At 37.8% G+C, this 19,774-nt stretch overlaps 1 protein-coding gene across 1 annotated transcript in view; it reads left to right on the plus strand.

The window, feature by feature from the left end:
- The window catches only part of LOC133662630 (phospholipid-transporting ATPase ABCA1-like), a 198,498-nt gene that overhangs the window by 117,801 nt on the left and 60,923 nt on the right, over window positions 1-19,774 (plus strand). The window contains exons 21-31 of the mRNA XM_062066745.1: window positions 282-453; window positions 605-736; window positions 809-948; window positions 2,833-2,970; window positions 3,326-3,540; window positions 5,856-5,934; window positions 6,616-6,818; window positions 10,854-10,905; window positions 11,095-11,193; window positions 13,464-13,600; window positions 18,124-18,251. Coding sequence (XP_061922729.1) covers window positions 282-453; window positions 605-736; window positions 809-948; window positions 2,833-2,970; window positions 3,326-3,540; window positions 5,856-5,934; window positions 6,616-6,818; window positions 10,854-10,905; window positions 11,095-11,193; window positions 13,464-13,600; window positions 18,124-18,251 — 1,495 coding nt within the window. The remainder of the gene's footprint in view (window positions 1-281; window positions 454-604; window positions 737-808; window positions 949-2,832; window positions 2,971-3,325; window positions 3,541-5,855; window positions 5,935-6,615; window positions 6,819-10,853; window positions 10,906-11,094; window positions 11,194-13,463; window positions 13,601-18,123; window positions 18,252-19,774) is intronic.

Genomic DNA, 19,774 nt, shown 5'->3' on the forward strand with positions numbered 1-19,774 from the left:
AGTACTGAGTACAGATGCGACCCAAACGGACCACTGCTGAGAAATATTTTTTGGCGTCCCTCTAGAACTACTGTTTTAGAAAAAAAACAAAAAACAACTATAGTACAATGTTAATAATGAACGTACAACTTAATTATTGTACGTTTTTTTACCTTATCTCCATACATTGTTGTAAGATGGACCTGCCCCAGGTACCATCATTTGATACTACACCACTGTATGAAAATGTTATTGTTATCGTTGTGTTATTTTGTTTTTTGTTGTTGCTGTTTTTCTGATAGAATATCTAGAAAAAGCAGACCCCACGTTGAAAGCCGGGGTGTCAGTGCGCAACCTGGTGAAAATCTACAAGACTGGAAAGAAGTTGGCTGTGGACGGGCTAAGCGTGGACTTCTACGAGAACCACATCACTTCATTTCTGGGCCACAACGGTGCCGGAAAAACCACAACGATGCAAGTTGTAGTATGGATTTATTATACATCACAACCTGTACACACACACACACACACACACACACAAACAAACATCATCTTTTGAAATTAAAGTACATTTAATGAATTGCATTTGGATTGCACTTTATGTAACAATGCAGTATGTGTGCAGGTCCATTCTCACAGGACTCTTCCCACCTACATCTGGTACGGCCCTCATCAACGGCTACGACATCCACACTGACGTAGACAGCATCCGCAAATACTTGGGAATGTGTCCTCAACACAACGTCTTATATAATGAGTAGGCCAATCCAGTCAAAGGTGCTCTATACCTGCATGCCCACACTATAAATAATTAAAGACGTAATTACAGACTAACAGTGGAAGAGCATATATACTTCTACGCCCGACTGAAGGGACGGAGCGCCGCTGAGGTGAAAGTGGAGATGGACCAGATGATCATGGACGTCGGCTTGCAGCACAAGCGCAAGGATCTCTCTAAGAACCTTTCAGGTGTGGTTAACATAAATAACTGGCAGGAAGGATGAATTATACCTTTATCTTGTGCATTAGCATACTGGTGGTATTGATTGTGTAGATTATTTTGCGTTGTTCTATTTATTTCTATCATAAGAAGTGGCGGTTATCATTATTTACCAGTGGAGGGAGAGGTTGCATTTACCATACGACACGTCAGCATTGCATGTGCTTGCACATTAGCTAGCGTACAGCTGGTACTGATTGTGTGGATTATTGTGCGTCATTGTGGTTATTTTTATCATACAAGGTGGTAGTGATAGTAAATAACGGGCAGTAGGAGCTGTCACATTAAGTACACCGCATGTCTATGTAAGTGCACTTTTGCATTAGCTACCTTACTGCTGCAATTGATTTAGTGTATTATTTTTGTGTCGTTCTATTTCTTTCTCGCATGCAACGTGGCTGTTATTATTAATAACTAGTGGGAGAAGAGGTTACATTTAATTTACGACACGTCAACATTGTGTAGGTGTGCTTGTACTTTAGCTGGCATACTGCTGGCAATGATTGTAAATAAATAAATAAATGATAAATGGGTTATAATTGTGTAGCGCTTTTCTACCTTCAAGGTACTCAAAGCGCTTTGACAGTATTTCCACATTCACCCATTCACACACACATTCACACACTGATGGCGGAAGCTGCCATGCAAGGCGCTTCACCCATCAGGTGAAGTGTCTTGCCCAAGGACACAACGGACGTGACTAGGATGGTAGAAGGTGGGGATTGAACCCCAGTAACCAGCAACCCTCCGATTGCTGGCACGGCCACTCTACCTACTTCACCACACCGTCCCCATTGTGTGGATTATTTGTTGTCATTCTGTTTATTTTATTTATGATATTTATTGTATCATACTAGGTGGTAGTTATAGTACGTTACGGGCAGTAGAAGCTATCACATTAATTATATGACACGTCTATGTAAGTGTGCTTGTGCATTAACTAGCCTCCTACTGCCATTGATTTTGTTGATTGTTTTTGTTGTTGTGTTAATTTCTATCGTGAAATGTGGCGTTTATTGTTATTAACCAACCGGAGGGACAGTTGCATTGATTATACGGCATATTTACCTTGCGTAAGATGTCCTTGTAAATTAGATTGCTCACTGCTGGCATTGAATTTGTGGATTATTCTGATTCGTTCTGGTTATTTCTATCATGTAAGGTGGCTTGTATTATTAATAACAGACGGGAGGAGCAGTCACATTAATCATGTCATATAGCGTGCTGCTGCCAATGATTATGTGGGTTGTTTTGCATCATTCTGTTTATTTCTATCATGCAATGTGGTAGATATACCATAGTAAATAACTGGCAGTTGGAACTTTCACATTATTTATACGACACATTTTTGTAAGTGTGCTAGTGCATTAGCTGGCCTCTTGCTGCCATTGATTGTGTGGATTATTTTGGTTGTTGTGTGTATTTCTATCATGCATGGTAAGTTTATCATTGCTAACCATCCGGAGGAACAGATACATTGATTATACGTTACATCTACCTTATGTAAGGTGTCCTTGTACATTAGCTAGCAAACTGCTGCCATTGACTTTGTGGATTATTTTACACATTGTGTAATTAATTGTAATTAATGACACGTCTACCTTAGGTAAGTGTGCTTGTAGATTTGTTAGTGTACTGCTAGCATTGATTTTGCGTATTATTTTGTGTCGCTCTGATTATTTATGTCATGCAAAGTGGTGTTTGTCATTTATAACTTGCAGGAGGAGCAAAAACAAAGCATTGTATGCTATGTGTAATCTAAATATACTGTATGTGTCCTGCTTAATTTTGAAGAGATTCCTAAAAATTAGCAATGAAATAACCCAACAAAACCTTCTTTCTGTCCTTTTTAGGTGGCATGCAGAGGAAGCTTTCGGTGGCTATAGCGTTCGTTGGCGGCTCAAAAATAGTAATTTTAGATGAACCCACAGCAGGGGTGGACCCCTATGCCCGCAGGGGGATCTGGGAGCTGCTGCTGAAGTACAAACCAGGTATGCCAACACTTCTAGCTTCAGGCTTTGAAGTCTCAACACTACCTGGAAGATCTTAGAAAAGAACATCATGGAGCAGAGGAACTCATCTCAATGTTTCTGCTATGAAATGTCTTGGGTGTGCGATATTGGAGGGGAAAAAAGTTAAAATAGATAATTAAATTACTACTACAACTAAAAAATGTCAATTTCTAAAATAAAAAAATTACCATTAACTTGTAGTTTTTTGATGTTGTTGTTTTGTTAAACCAAGCAATCAGGCCATAAAAAGGTATTCAAAAGTTAAGGCCTTATGATGTAGTTAAGAAGCTGTATATGCTGTTTATTCCTCTTATTAATATTGTTATTATAATAGGTCGCACCATCATCCTGTCCACACACCACATGGACGAGGCGGACATCTTGGGTGACCGTATCGCCATCATCTCCCACGGCAAGATGCGCTGCTGCGGCTCGTCTCTCTTCCTGAAGAAATGCTTTGGCAGTGGGTACTACCTCACACTAGTCCGCGGCGCTCCGGGCAAGATAAGTGCCCAGCGAGGCGGCACCCTTCATGGTCAGGCCAAAGAGGTACAAGTGACCGTTGAATCGTAACACCAGTTGCAATGTGCTGTTTTAAATCTTAGAAAAGTTTGACTTAAGTTTGTTCATTGTACATATTTTTGTACTGTATCAAGATCGCACATTTTCTCCAAAAATGTGACTGTTACTGTACATTACAACTTCTTTCTCGAAAATCGTACAACTTTGTTCTTGCTATCTTCCAACCTTTTTGTCAAAATATAGTATTATTCATGTCAAATCACCACTATTTTTAGTACTAATAATAAGTAAGTAATAGTAGTCGTAGTAGTTGTAGAAATATTACCGATAACACTGGGCTTAACAATACAGTGTTTTTCTAAAGATGGTATGTTAATTTTTGCAAGATTACACATTTTCCTTTGCCCCCCAAAAATTGCAACTTAATTCTTCATCATTACCGCTTTAGTTATGTAACATTAGGCTTTCATTCTCATAAGATTACAACATTTTCTCTTTAAATATTTGTTTTAGGTTGCGTATATTACATTTTGTTACATGTAATTTTTTTGTAGCATAGCAACTTTTTTCAAACACACCTTATTTTTGCAAACTTGAAGTTTTTAGGCAGTTTCTTTCTTCAAAAAAGATTTTATTTTAATTATGACTTGTTTCTATAATCAAACTTTTAGTTTCTTAAAACCACCCCTTTTAGTTAAAATAAACATTTCTTTACATAAGATTACAACTATTTATCTTTAAATATTTGCCTGTTGTCTTGCAAATGATTTTTTTTTTTTAATTGTAAATCTTGTAACGTGGCTGCTTTGTTCTTGAAAACAGACTTTATTTTTGCAATATTACAGTTTATAGACAGGTTTTCCTTAAAATAATATTCCTACTAAATAATGAAGCTGTCAGCCACATAAAAATCCCCCATTTTTTAACACTTGAATATAAGCCTTTATTGTCTTAAGATTACAACTTTTTACAATAATTGATTTAATTAATACGGCACCTTTCTAGACACACAAAGCTCTTTACTCTGAGAGGCCATGTTTTTCATTTGATTCACTAATAATGGTAATGGTAATGGTAACCAACCTTTGTAGCCATCGCTTCCATGGACTAGTCTGTAGTGGTGTAACGATTACTGGTATTAATGACAAACGCGGTAAAACAATGTTAACGTTACAAATAACAATGATCGTGAAACCATGATTGATAACCAAACTTTCATAAACTCACGGACCGCTGACACTGATTATTGAATACAAGACATTCTGTATTAAAGTATTTCCCCGTTAAAAACGTCAGACCACATTCTAAACTTGTATAAAAAGATTGCAACTAAGGTATTCAATTGTGCACATTGAACTTACAGACTCTGCTCTCCTAACACAGAGTGATACTGATAGCTGATGGTAATCACCATGGAAAAGCTCCAAAGTGAAGGAAGTAAACCTGCGTGACTTCACACAAACCGAATGTGCAACAAGAAACATTCTAAAATCTTTACAAATTAAAACGAAAGAACATAAACATATTCAAACACTCAACAATAATTTTGCTCTTAAGAAGACATGACAATATTTAACGTTTTTTCTGCCAAGCTAAGTATATAGTTTTTTTTATCAAAAAAAAAAAACATGGTTAAAAGATTTAAAAATGTCCTTTTTTTGGAGCACATTCAAAAATGTCACAACAATAATGAAAATTTAGGTCACAATACCCAAATTGTTATATTGTTAAATCCCTACTAGACTACAGAAACACGGCTTTGAAATCTTGCCACCAAACATTAATTCACATGTGTACTGGAGGCAAACTGTCTTGCCCAAGGACACAACAGCAGCAGTGACTGGGATGGAGCGGGCAGCGGGGTTTAACCTACCAACCTCCGGTTCCTGGATAAGCTGCTCTATGTCCTGAACCACTTCCACCTGTCTTTTCAAATAATTGTCTTTGTTTTCATAAAATGTCAACTTTTTTTATCAAAACCAGAGTAAACAATAAGATTGTATTCCTATACTAAATCTTTTCTCTAAATAATCAAATGTTAATCTTATAAGATTACCTTTTCTTTCTTCATAAAAAAATAAATCAACATTAGTATTTTAAGACTACAGCTTCATTTTACTATTATCATTTGGTATTATTGGTAGTATTAGACTACTGTATTAGTGACAAAGCTGGGCTTAATATTGCAGCGTTTAACTCAAAATGCTAAGTTTTTCTTGCAAAAATGTTATAAAATTAAAACTCTTTAAAACAGCCTTAGTTTTCCGAAAATGACGATATCGTGTCTCAAGAATATACAACTTGTGACTTATCAACTTAATTTCTAAAAATGTAATTCACAGGAGCAGGAACACGCTTCCAAGCAATGCAGCATGGAAGGCAACATCAGAAGACAAATAATGAACAGCTCTGAGCCTTCAGGTAGGTCCTTATAAATGTCGGCCACTACTGTAAATATAACCAAAAATATCGGATTCCACGACATTGGTGACGTTTTTCATGTTTTATTGTTTATTGCCTTTAATCTGACCTTAATTATTTTGTCTGAAGTTTGCGATTCCACTTTTGTTATTGCTTTGTTCCCGTCTGGTTTCACAACATTAGAGGTATTTTACTATGTTTTTATATAACGTCCCAAAAATATTGCAAAGTATTTTAAGTGTCGTACCATTTGGAATAAGATTTCACAACATTTGAGGCATTTTTAGATGTTTTTTTTTAGATGCCTTCAAAAATGATTACACTGTATTTTAAGGCTCATATCTATTTTTCAATACATTGGAGATGTTTCTGCATATTTTTGATGCCTACAAAGTAATTGCACAATTTTGTATCATACAAACTTTGGCCTGCTCTGTCCAAAGATTTCGCTGACAACATTGGAGGCTTTTTCCGAGATGCCCTAAAAAGTTAATGCACGTTAAATGCGAATTAAGACTTTTTGAACGCACACCGACGGGAAATATTATTACCATGTCAGTAAGGCCAAAGGATGACGTTTTTTTATTTGCTGAAAACCAAAGCAAAATCACCAGTAGCCATGAACCCCACCTCCTCAAACCCTCAAAAAGCATTAACTGAAGTCAGGTCTTCTTTTGGCAGATTTGACAGCGCTTGGTCAGCTGGTGCGCCGCCACGTCTCCAATGGACTGTTCTTGGAATGCATTGGCCAGGAGATTACCTACATCCTGCCCTACATTGGGGCCCACGACGGCTCCTTCGCCCGACTCTTTCATGAGCTCGACCTGGCCATGGCTGACCTGGGTTTGTCCAGCTACGGCATCTCCGACACCACACTGGAGGAGGTACAGAACATGATGCTCGTAAAAATGTACAATGGTACTTCAACTGACAAGCTCAATTGATTCCACGACGAGTTTGTAATTTAAAATACTCGTATCTCAAATCAGGGCCACCCACTGAAACTAATTGAAAGCAATATAATCATTGCTGGCCCACACCCAAAAACACCACAATTTCTACATGTAACATGTAATTAAAAAAAACAACAAAAAACCTTTAGATAAGAGATATTGTTTGGAAAAATACAATACAATACAATAGAATGTACTGCAAACAACTACAGTAGTTTTATGAATCAATCAATCAATCAAAGTTTATTTATATAGCCCTTAATCACAAGTGTCTCAAAAGGCTGCACAAGCCACAACGACATCCTCAGCTCACATCCCACAAGAAATATTGTAATAATATTTTCCAGCATCTGATTTCTGCAGGTGTCTCTTGAATACGGGATGCTTCTCCGTCATGTAAGAAAAGGAATCGTTATTGGTATTTATTTTGAACACAGATGTCTTTGAGGGATGAACCGGTCGTCAGAGATGACACTAGGCGACATGCTATGGCGATATGTATGTCTGTGTTCCTGGAGCAATGATCAATTGTCCAGTTTGTAGAGGCAGGAGACAGAAGAAACTGAAAAACCTCAGGCGCATCTATTGGCAGCTTTTTCATACTTTAATGAATAAATGTCCATTGTTAGTATGATTGGAGCACTCATAAATTGAGATACCATTGTACAAGTATAATTGGCCATTGTGGTTCACAGCTTATGATTTGGGTAATTTCTCACGGACTTCTAGGGACTTGGCACAATTGATACCAAAGTTGAACGATTAATTGCAAAGATTAAGATTTAAAGCAGGGGTGTCAAACCCATTTTAACTCTGGGGCCACATGGAGAAAAATCTACTCCCAAGTGGGCCGCACTGGTAAAATCACGGCACGGTAACTTAAAAATAAAGACAACTTCCGAATTTTTTTTTGTTAAAAAATAGAACAAGCACATTCTGAAATTGTACAAATCATGTTTGTTTTTTTTACAATTACCTGTTGCGTTTAGTAGAATATATACTTTATTTGTCGTTATTTATATTTTCTGAATAAATTATGTGATATTGCTCATCCGTCAACTCATTGGTGTTAATTTTCAATCTATCAAGATAAAACAATTATATCAAAATCAAATTAAATTATGTTATTTATGTAGTTTGATCATTTTCCTCGACTGATGTACTAACATCATGTGGTTTATTTTGTACAAATATACAAATAATTGCTATTGTGACATCCAGTGGACACATTTAGAACAGCTGTTTTTTTCATTCAAAAATTTCAGGGTAATTTTTATATTTAGTAAACTCATCCCGCGGGCCGGATAAAACCTGTTCGCGGGCCTGATCCGGCCCTCGAGCCGTACGTTTGACACCCCTGATTTAAAGGGAAACTGCACTTTTTTAATGAAATTTTGCCTATCGTTCAGTTGACGGATGTTTTTTTTTAATGCATTCTAACTTGTAAAGAAACGTGAATAAAAGTCTGCTTACATGAAGCCAATGGGAGGTTCTCTATTCCACCCAAAAAATCCAATAAATAACCATCCAAAAAGCGGCAACAATACTCCATTTACATTTTGTGACCTGAACATGAACCAAGTATTAGTGATATTATTATAAGTGCTAAGACAGACCAACTATAGCAGCGCCGTGATCACTAGCTTGTGTAACTATGATGACATGATAAGCTGCTTTCTCGCCTCAGAGCTCATGGAATTTTATTTTATATCACAATGCCTCTCATCTTGTTAGTAGATGGATGAGGACGTACTCCGACAAGATGGTACACTTAGACAGCCAATTTAGAACCGGAAATGACGAGAATGACACGAAAAGATGCTTGGTTTCACCCCACTTTTTTCACGAGGATTATGAGTCATTCTTATAAAGCAACATTCTATCGTCGACATTCGAGTGACAGCAGACATTGTACAGTAAGTGATGTTTTATTATGTTTGTTGGCTTTCATGAAGTCTGCAGTGAGTAGTAATCAGTGATGTTAATTAAAAGAAAAAAGCGATTGTTGTGGTGCGTTTTTCAATTAATGCGACCCATGTGCTTAAAATGAGCATTATACGTAATTATTAAATGTTATTATAAATATGCATGTTACTACATTACATATATATTTACAGTTTGTGTATAAAACAATGTTGGCGGTGTTTGGATGTTTTTTAAGGGCTTAATAGTGTGCAACCCATTGTGAGCAGACTTTTAATCGCATTTATTTACTATTTACAATGTATAAAAAAAAGAAAAACATGTGTTGTCTCATAAGGATTGTGAGAATTCCTAAAAAAAAGGGCACTTCCCTTTTAAGACTAAGCTGTCGGCAGAGCTTGGCAGCACAGTTTGCTGTTTTGCCTTAAAAATGAAGCACCTACCAGAAGGTTATGAAATTAATATCACCCCCCACTTGTGCGTCTAATTGACACAAAGTCCAAATGCATGTTCATCTTGACAGAATGCACTGAAATCACGAAGGAACAAAATATGTGAAACGCACAGGAGTCAGCAAGTTCGGTTTGCATGTGAGGATTTGAGTAATTTCCAGGGGTTGTACAAACTTCTTCCAAGGACTTTTCCCAATCGCCACCCAAATTTAAACATTTACTATCAATCAATCAATTATATAGCCTTTAATCATGGGTGCCCCATTGGGCTTCACAAACTTACAACAACATCCCCTGATATAAACCCACATTGGGGCAAGGAAAAACTCAATAAAACCCCAGCTGGGGAAAAAGAGGAGGCCTTGAGAAGAGATCACAGATGTAGTGACCCCCCTCCACGGTGAGCAGCTGCAATGGATGTCAAGTGCGTACAGATATTAAATTGGTAAATAAATATTGTTAAATGTATTAATTGCTACTAGATGGATGGTTGGCGATAAAGTGTGACGATTTGGAGTCTTCGCTGCAAGGTTTAAGCAAATTTAGGTCGCTCTCATAACCATCCAAGTGCTTGGATCTGGAACAAAATTGGTGTTTATGAAGAAGCTCCACTCTGAAGATATCCATCCTTTAGTTCCCAAAATTTGGATGTGCGCCACCTACTCGAGATGCAACTTGAAATTCCTGTAATTAGACTTCTTAAGCATTTCTTAGGTGTGAAGACCATTATACTTTTGTACACGTGATACTTCAAAGATGAAAATAAGGATCTAAGGATTACCGGTATTAATGATAATTGATTACCATTTCAAATTAAAATGATTGTAAAACAGTGATTGACAACCGCACTTTAATAAACTCAGAGACTGGGCATACTGCTCATTTCTTGGAGAAGCTAGCCTGCTAATCGCTAGCTAGCAGCTGGCACTGCTAATTGCTAGCTGGCAACTGCTATACACGGCCTTGTCTGCATACAACAGGAAAATAACTCACTTGACTTAACATAATTAACCCACAAGTGAAGTATGCAGTTTTGCTTTATCATTAAGAAACATTTTAAAACAGGAGTCTTCAACAGTTGCCAGGCCAAGGTCCCCCAAACTGATGAAAAGATGGAGTGGGGACCCCTTACTTGTACTGCATATGTTGTATACAATTGTTGTTTGAAATTAAACTGGTCCTAAAGGTACCTTGTTACCCTGTGTGGAGGTGTCTTCTGCTTGCGTGTTTTGTTGTTGTGTTATAACAATTATCTTTTTAAATCCAAACTTAAACATAAACTAACTGCTAGCTGAGAAGAAGCTAAAGACAATCATGGGGAACTTGACAGTAGGGGAACTGTAAAAACACTCCAATAACAATATGGTGGCTTTTAAGAAACCAGAATGTTTTTTTCTTCCAGGGAAAGTATATTGTGTGTTTGTTGTTTATTTATTTATTTATGTATTTATTTAAAAACATGAAGCTTGGTTAAAAATATATGGGTTCTTTGTGAGCAAATTCAACAATACCATGATAATAACTGTGATAATTTTGGTCACGATATTAAATTTCCATCCCTAAATAACACTCATGTGTGCTGTTTTTCCAGATATTTTTAAAAGTTGCTGAAGATACAGGAGTAGATGCAGACATTCCATGCGGTAAGTTCTGTATTTTTATTCTTTTGTCCCAACAAGGTTCAATCAAACACATTCCACGTTGCTTCTAAAACACCCAGCTTTTACAGAAAGTGATATATACCGCCTGACTGGGCCCCTATTTATTTTTAACTCATATTTTTCACCCCAAAATTGGGTCAGGCCACAAAAAAGAAACGTTTATTCCCACAGCAACAAAGCGGGAGAGAAGTGCCAGCAAATCCAAGCGGAACAGCGTCATCCTTGCCGCCGCCGTCCATCCGGAAATGGAACAACAGCCCAAGAAGAGCGGCAAGTCTCATTCAATTTGTTTCAGAAAAGGAAAAAAGTGTGTTTAAATAATGCAACTTGGTGACTTTGGTTCCACACAGGTGATAAAGAAAAGTTTGCAAGTAAAGTTGAAGTCAAGCTTTAACGTCTTTGACAATAGTACAATTAAAAATACCTCTTAAAATTTTGATTAAATAAACATTTGACAGGAGGACAAGGCAAATGTTAATAGAATTTTCCTAAGAATTTGTAATTCAATTGCCTGCCAAGTGCCGGAGTAAGATATCGAAAAGTGTAGTCTTAGTTAGCTTGTAATTATTATTTCTAAGCTCGTATAAATACCTCTGCATGTCCCATAAATATCAAGTGAACATCATTAAAGTAAAATAAAAAACACAGTGGAAAATATTCATCATGTTAATGCGAATAAAATATGGCACACAAGGTAATTTTACCATTACAAACAAATATAAACTCTGTTTATTTTTAATATCCGTTTATTTAAAAAAAAACATTGTATTAGTTAGAAAAACTAACTAGTCATATACTTTTATGGACATAATTTCTAGGCGCAGTCAAGGCGTTGAGGGGATCCGGTTTGGTGGCTGCAGGATTAGGTGTCTGCTTTTTGCAGATGATGTGGTCCTGATGGCTTCATCTGGCCAGGATCTATAGCTCTCACTGGATCTGTTCGCAGCTGAGTGTGAAGCGACTGGGAGGAGAGTCAGCACCTCCAAGTCCGAGTCCATGGTTCTCGCCGGTAAAAGGGTGGAGTGCCATCTCCGGGTTGCGGAGGAGACCCTGCCCCAAGTGGAGGAGTTCAAGTACCTCGGAGTCTTGTTCACGAGTGAAGGAAGAGTGGATCGTGAGATTGACAGGCGGATCGGTGCGCCGTCTTCAGTAATGCGGACGCTGTATCGATCCGTTGTGGTGAAGAAGGAGCTGAGCCGGAAGGCAAAGCTCTCAATTTACCGGTTGATCTACGTTCCCATCCTCACCTATGGTCAAGAGCTTTGGGTTATGACCGAAAGGACAAGATCACGGGTACAAGCGGCCGAAATGAGTTTCCTCCACCGGGTGGCGGGGCTCTCCCTTAGAGATAGGGTGAGAAGCTCTGCCATCCGGGGGGAGCTCAAAGTAAAGCCGCTGCTCCTCCACATCGAGAGGAGCCAGATGAGGTGGTTCGGGCATCTGCTCTGGATGCCACCCGAACGCCTCCCTAGGGAGGTGTTTAGGGCACGTCCGACCGGTAGGAGGCCACGGGGAAGACCCAGGACACGTTGGGAAGACTATGTCTCCCGGCTGGCCTGGGAATGCCTCGGGATCCCCCAGGAAGAGCTGGACGAAGTGGCTGGGGAAAGGGAAGTCTGGGCTTCCCAGCTTAGGCTGCTGCCCCCGCGACCCAACCTCAGATAAGCGGAAGAAGATGGATGGATGGATAGTTAGGAAATATGTGCATTATCGACCCCGAGAGGGACAAGCGGTAGAAAATGGATGGATGGATTTAGATAATTGTTTTTCATTAATGGATTGTCCTTAAATTTAAAGGTGACCACCTAAAAACAATATTATGACAATATCCCTTAACATGTTGATTAAATCACAATTAATTTGAATATACTGGTGAATGCAGTTTCAACCATTAAATGATTAAAAAAAAAACTTTTACTGTACTCCACAAGATATTAATTATTTGGGCATCTGTCTAAAAGATTATATATATTTTTAAATACCTTTTAATTCGTTCTATCACAGATCAATCAATAGTTATTTATTATATTATAGTTAACCTTCAAATTTAAAGGGGACATCCTTCAAAAGATGCTGTAAAAAAATATAAATCAATGTTAATGTTGCTAAATTTTAAATAAAGACGGTTTCAACTTCTAAAATACGGACAATAATTGTTATATATTATATTAAATTTTAGCGGTATATTAAAGATGCACTTTAATTCATCATTTAAAATATAAATTGTTCATATGTTTTCATATTTTTGGATTGTATTGACAATTTACAGGGAACATTTTAAAAAAGTAAAAAAAAATATGCTTAGTGTTGCACAGTGCTTACAAATATTGATTGAAAATAGGATTATCTTAATGGTTGCTGTAAAACTACTTGACTGGCAGTGGGAGAAACATAATGACTATTTCTAAATCTAAAAAGTATATTTTTTGAAGGAGCAGCTGGCGGGCTTTCACACTAAACACCTGAGCAGCCCATTAGGCCACCATGCCTCTGGAGCGCATGATGAATAATCACCCAGCGGGGGTTAATGTCCACATCAGATTTACAGAGGAGCGGTGGCGTAGGCCGGGGCTCGGCAGTGATCACTGGACGGGAGCTGATCAGGCGTCAGTTCTTGGCACTCTTCATCAAGCGCTTCCACCACGCCCGCAGGAGCCGCAAGGGACTCATTGCCCAGGTAATGGTCGCCGTCTGTCATGTCGATGAATCGGACGCCCCATACTTGAGGAATGCTAGCTAGTGCTGTAAAAGTCCTGTGTGATGCCGTGTAAGCGTGGGGTTTGTCATCTCCATGTAGCGCGACAGAAATTAAATCTTGTGGCTAAATATTATTCCCTAACAAATAATACAAAAGCATTCTTCTGAATACTGTGCAATTACTATTATTATTATCATTATTATTCATTACTCATTTTATTATTTCATTTTTTTTTAATTATGTTTTACGATTTGCTGTATATAAATTCTACACTGCAACCACATAATTGCCTCTATTCTAAAAATCTATCCTATCCAATCTGTCACTGGTGTTTTTTTTAAATAATGTCACATTGCTCCAAAGTAGGGTTGTACGGTATACCGGTACCAATAAAGTATTGCGGTACTAATCAACTGAAATCGGTAGTATACCACCTTTGAAAAGTACCGGTCCCGCTCTTTCATCTGAGTGCCGCTTTGCGGCGGTGACTACAGAACTGAGAGGCGCATGATATTGAGTGTGTCAAAACGCACACCCACAGTGCATACAAGTAATAACATCTTGGAGAGGAAAAATGGCAAAAAACTACAATTCTACTGGTTATTAAAGGGGGTGCGTGAAGCGCAATATGGAGGTATTTGGGCTTCAAAACTAACAATAAAGGTGGCGCTTTAAACAGGGAGGAACCGCGTTGTAAGTACTGTTTTACACCTTTCCTGCTTGTCGGCTCCCAGACCGTGGTCAAGGAAAGCAGGGGAGACGTTTCCTCCAGGACCGATGTATTGTCAGGGGTAACACCTTCCACTTCACAATGGGTCTGTAAAGCTCCGCTCTTAGGCCGGAATGAAGAGGCCGTTGATTAGTTACAACTTGGTCACTTTATTTATCATTTCCACACGGCACAACCGGACATCCACCATGCTATACACACACACTCTCACTCTCACAACAGCTGCTTTAAAACACGCCTTGCCAAATGTGGCGATTAGTATTTCAACCTTTACTTCAAACTTAGGTAAACCTTTAAATAATAAGCATCCAGATCTGCACAAGGAGTTATAAAAAGTGACAGGTAATAATGTAGTTGTTACACCTGTCCTGCTGTTCGGTCCGGTGCAGACTGTAGTCGAGGAACACAGGAAAGACGTTCCCTTCAGTGTCAATGCCATTTCAATGCCTTTTAATTTATATTTTAACCTTGTAAAATAGTTCTTTGACTTTGAGTGTTTAATGTACCGTATTTTCCGCACTATATGGCGCACCGGATTATAAGGCGCACCTTCTATGAATGGCATATTTCAAAACTTTGTTCATATGTAAGGCGCACCGGATTATAAGGCGCACCTATGCATCCATTTGATGGAGCTGCGCTAAAGGGAAAGTCAACAAAACAGTCAGATAGGTCAGTCGAACTTTATTAATAGATTACAAACCAGCGTTCTGACAACTCTGTTCACTCCCAAAATGAATAAACAGCTGTTTTATTATTTTCCCCGAGGTAAAGTCAGTGACGTGGTGTTTTGTTTATCTTTTAACAACAGCAAGGTATAACATGTAGTGCAACATTTATATCACATAGTGGAGGGGGACTTTTCCCTGATTCAATAAACACGTAAAAAACAGTGATACTGTTACGGTAAATCAAACGTTAGTGCAATCACAATATAGTAACACTCGAAATAGTGCAGAGCAATAACAATATATCAATAACTCAACGTTGCTCAAACGTTAATGTCACACAACACAACACAAAATAAACATGTAAAGCTCACTTTATGAAGTTATTCCTCATCCACGAATCCCTCGAATTCTTCTTCTTCAGAGTCCGAATTAAACACCATTGATTCGTTTATGTTGAATTCTCTCGCTGCTGCTCTATTCCCGTGTTCTACTGCGTGACTGATTGTCTTAAGTTTAAACTCTGCGTCGTAAGCGTGTCTCTTAATAGGAGCCATTTTTGGGTTAGAAGCGCTTCTTCTTCTACGGGGGAAAATGAAGTCGGCGGCTGCTTACCATAGAAGAAGAACTTCTTCTTCTACGGGGAAAATGAAGTCGGCGGCTGCTTACCGTAGAAGAAGAAGCGCTTCTTCTTCTATGGGGGAAAATGAAGTTGGCGGCTGCTTACCGTAGTTGCGAGACCTAAACTTTATGAAAATAGAATAGAATAGAATAGAATAGAAAGTACTTTATTGATCTCTGGGGGAAATTTAGCACCACAGTTCGCAAATGAAGTTTAGGTTTGTTGGGGCTCAATATTGGTCCATATATAAGGTGCACCGGATTATAAGGCGCACTTTCAGCTTTTGAGACAATTGGAGGTTTTTAGGTGCGCCTTATAGTGCGGAAAATACGGTAGTTTAAGATTTTCTATTAAAATAAAGCCAATATTGACATTTTTCGTAGTTCCCTTTATTTGGAAAATTATCGAAAAGTATCGATATACATTTTGGTACCGGTACTAAATTATTGGTATCAGGACAACCCTACTCCAAAGACATGCACCTGGGGATAGGTTGATTGGCATCACTAAATTGGCCCTAGTGTGTGAATGTTGTCTGTCTATCTGTGTTGGCCCTGTGATGAGGTGGCCACTCGTCCAGTGTATACGCCGCCTTCCGTCCGAGTGCAGTTTGGATAGGCTCCATCCCCCAGACACCCCCTCCCCCTCCCCCATCCCTCCATCCCCTGTGACCCCGAAAGAGACAAGTGGTAGAAATGGATGGATGGATGGCATTCTAATTATGTATTTTCATTAGGTGCTTATTAAATACAACCCAGCCATAATTGCAGAGATGACAGGCTGCTGAAGCCCATGAAGTGAACGTCTTTATTATTTCTTTCCATATAATTTCATAAGTCAACATCAATAAACAGCCACATTTCTGGCATGTCAACATTAATTTCTATAAAGAGCTGTTACTAAGGTACAACCAATACTTAGTATAAATGGGCACTCACATGCTAGGAAGGACATAAAGCACAGGTAATAAGGCTGGACATTTATCTGGTGTTTGTTACCTGGTGTACTGTTTTAGGTCATCAAAATCAAGTTGTAAGATCATTTTAATTTGGTTCGCTTTTTTTATTATTCAGTCCATTTTAAGGAATGGATAGCAGCGGGTCTAGGAGAGATGCCTGGGGCACAGCCGAGGTTCCCAAAGTGGGATACGCGTACCACCGGGGGTACATAAATTCTGCGTGACTACAATGGAAACTATAATATAAACAAAAATGCAGTCAGGCCCTTCCTGTATTACCACAAAAAAGCCATATATGTAGATACAAGTTGACAGAATTGCACAGATATGTACATGTAATAACAAAAAAGTATTGGACTTTGCTTTTAAATATCAGTTTTCACAAGAAAATGTGACTTTGAATTGAGCATCATTGATTTCTATTATAAGGAATGAATAATGGGGGTTGTAGGACAGAACCCTGGAGCACACTCTTGGTTATACTGTATTATGCAATATAGAGTGTGTGCGCAAAAGACCATTTGACTCAAAGTGTGTCGGATTTTGATTAAAACACTCATTATCAGTAGATAATTGTGTTTTTGAGCTAATCTCTCTGAATAGAAAGAGCCAAAACGCAAAAATGGTGATTAATGATTTGGATGAAAGTAATCGAAATTGCATAGCTTTGCAGATGTGCTGATGTCAACAAACCTTTTAAAGTAATTTGTAAAAATCGTTTTTTGGCATGAAAATTTAGCTTGTGTTGATTTGTATCTAAAAGCTGTGGTTCTACGACACAACACTTCCCTTGGTTATAATATATTGGTAACACAATTTGCCTTCAATTGTTTGTTTTTCCTTGCATTTTGTGTTGAAAATTTCACATTATCAGTAAATAGTGTTTTTTGAGGTAATCTCTCTGGAGAAAATGACACAAAAAATGGTGATGATTGAGGATGATAGTCATAAGATTTTATTCATTTTTTTAAAATCTAGTCCCAACGTTGTCCTTTAAATAAATCTCCAACAACTTAGCAATAAGCTCATGCATTGTTCATGGCAAAGCGCTTTGGCTTCACACGAGGGCCTAATGACTTTGTTTTTTTTGCCACTCTCTCAAAGGGAGAAGCACCAGCTGTCACCTGCAATTACCGTCAAAAAATAGAACAAGGCCGAGAGAAAGCGTTTCGTCCATTAAGCTTTGCTCCGCTTGCTCTTTATCTCCTTGCTGCTGCAGCTTTCTCAGCAGTGCAACAGTGAGGATTTTCAACGGCCGGCCTCTTGAATTTGCAAAGGCCAATTAATCAAGCCTGCGCCGATGACGGCGTACAAGTGATTAAACATTAAAGATATCTGACCTTTAAGCCGACTCTTGACGATTAAATGAAAAAACTAATTATACGCCAGAGAATTGGATGACAGTGAAAAGAAAAACAAGAAAAAGAATGCAAGAAACCAATTATGTATAGTTTTCGGTCCAATTCAAAATTTACTTGACAAATATGAGGTTTTACACGATTAATGGAACTGTGGTTGGTTTAGGTGGTGTTGCCCGCCCTTTTTGTGTGCCTCTCCCTCATCTTCTCGCTCATCGTCCCGCCGTTTTACGAATATCCCAGCCTGGAACTACAGCCCTGGATGTACGGATTGCCCCAAAGCAACTTTTTCAGGTAATCCGCTCCATGCCGTGACATTTTTGTGTTTTCCTAGGTGTTGTTTATATTATTCATATTGTATGCATTTTGTATATATTATTATAATATTCCATACCTAAACGAGATTTTGTTTTGAAAAAAAGGACAATTTATTGACTGCACAGCGTAGATGCTGTCAGAAACAAGGAGTTGTAAAACATGTCTTAATCAGGTAATAGTCTCGACACTGTCCTGTATTTCCCATAAACCATGAGTGTCAATCACTGTGATTCCAACGATAATTCCTTCTGTTTTTATGGACGTCTTCAGGTATTATTGTGTCCCCTGACGTCCTTTTGAGAGGCAACTACACTGACCTCAGTTTTAACATAATTGACCTAACATGCTTTTTACATGTTATATATATATATATATATATATATATATATATATATATATATATATATATATATATATATATATATATATATATATATATATATATATATATATATATATATATATATATATGTATATATATATATATATATATATATATATATATATATATATATATATATATATATATATATATCGTATTTCCTTGAATAGCCGCAGGGGCGCTAATTAATTTAAAACCTCCTGTCACTCCAGCGTTTACCGGAAGCCTGCGGGATGGCCGTGCATGCGGTAATTATTTTAAAACCTCTTCTCACTCCGGCGTTTACGTATGTATGTGTATATATATTAGGGGTGGGGGAAAAAATCGATTCGGATTCGAATCGCGATTCTGACGTTGTGCGATTCAGAATCGATTCTCATTTTTAAAAAATCTAATTTTTTTTTAAAAAAATGTTTTTGTTTTTTTTTAAATTAATCAATCCAACAAAACAATACACAGCAATACCATAACAATGCAATCCCTCATTGACATCATCATTAGACATTAAAATAAAAAAGAACAATAGTGTCAGAGTGGCTTACACTTGCATCACATCTCATAAACTTGACAACACACTGTGTCCAATATTTACACAAAGATAAAATAAGTCATATTTTTGGTTCATTTAATAGTTAAAACAAATGTACATCATTGCAAACAGTTGATAAAACATTGTCCTTTACAATTATAAAAGCTTTTTACAAAAATCTACTACTCTGCTTGCATGTCAGCAGACTGGGGTAGATCCTGCTGAAATCCTATGTATTGAATGAACAGAGAATCCTTTTGAATCTTGGCAAAAATCTTACCCACACGATTATCAAATGTAATAGGAAAATTAATTCATACTGACCAAACTGGCTTCATGGAAGGTCGACAATCTTCAGACAATACAAGGAAATTGTTTAATGTTATTTACTATGCTAGAAGTCTCCCTTATCCCACAGCAGTATGTACTGTTGATGCGGAGAAGGCATTCCACCGCATAAACTGGTCATTTATGTTTTGCACATTACGTAAATTTGGATTTGGAGATAATTTCATACAATGGATTAAGATGCTTTATACAAGGCCCATGGCATCTGTCAAAACCAATAATCATATTTCAGAACCTTTT

Source organism: Entelurus aequoreus, linkage group LG12 (genome assembly GCF_033978785.1).
Source record: "Entelurus aequoreus isolate RoL-2023_Sb linkage group LG12, RoL_Eaeq_v1.1, whole genome shotgun sequence".
Taxonomy (NCBI): Eukaryota; Metazoa; Chordata; class Actinopteri; order Syngnathiformes; family Syngnathidae; genus Entelurus; species Entelurus aequoreus.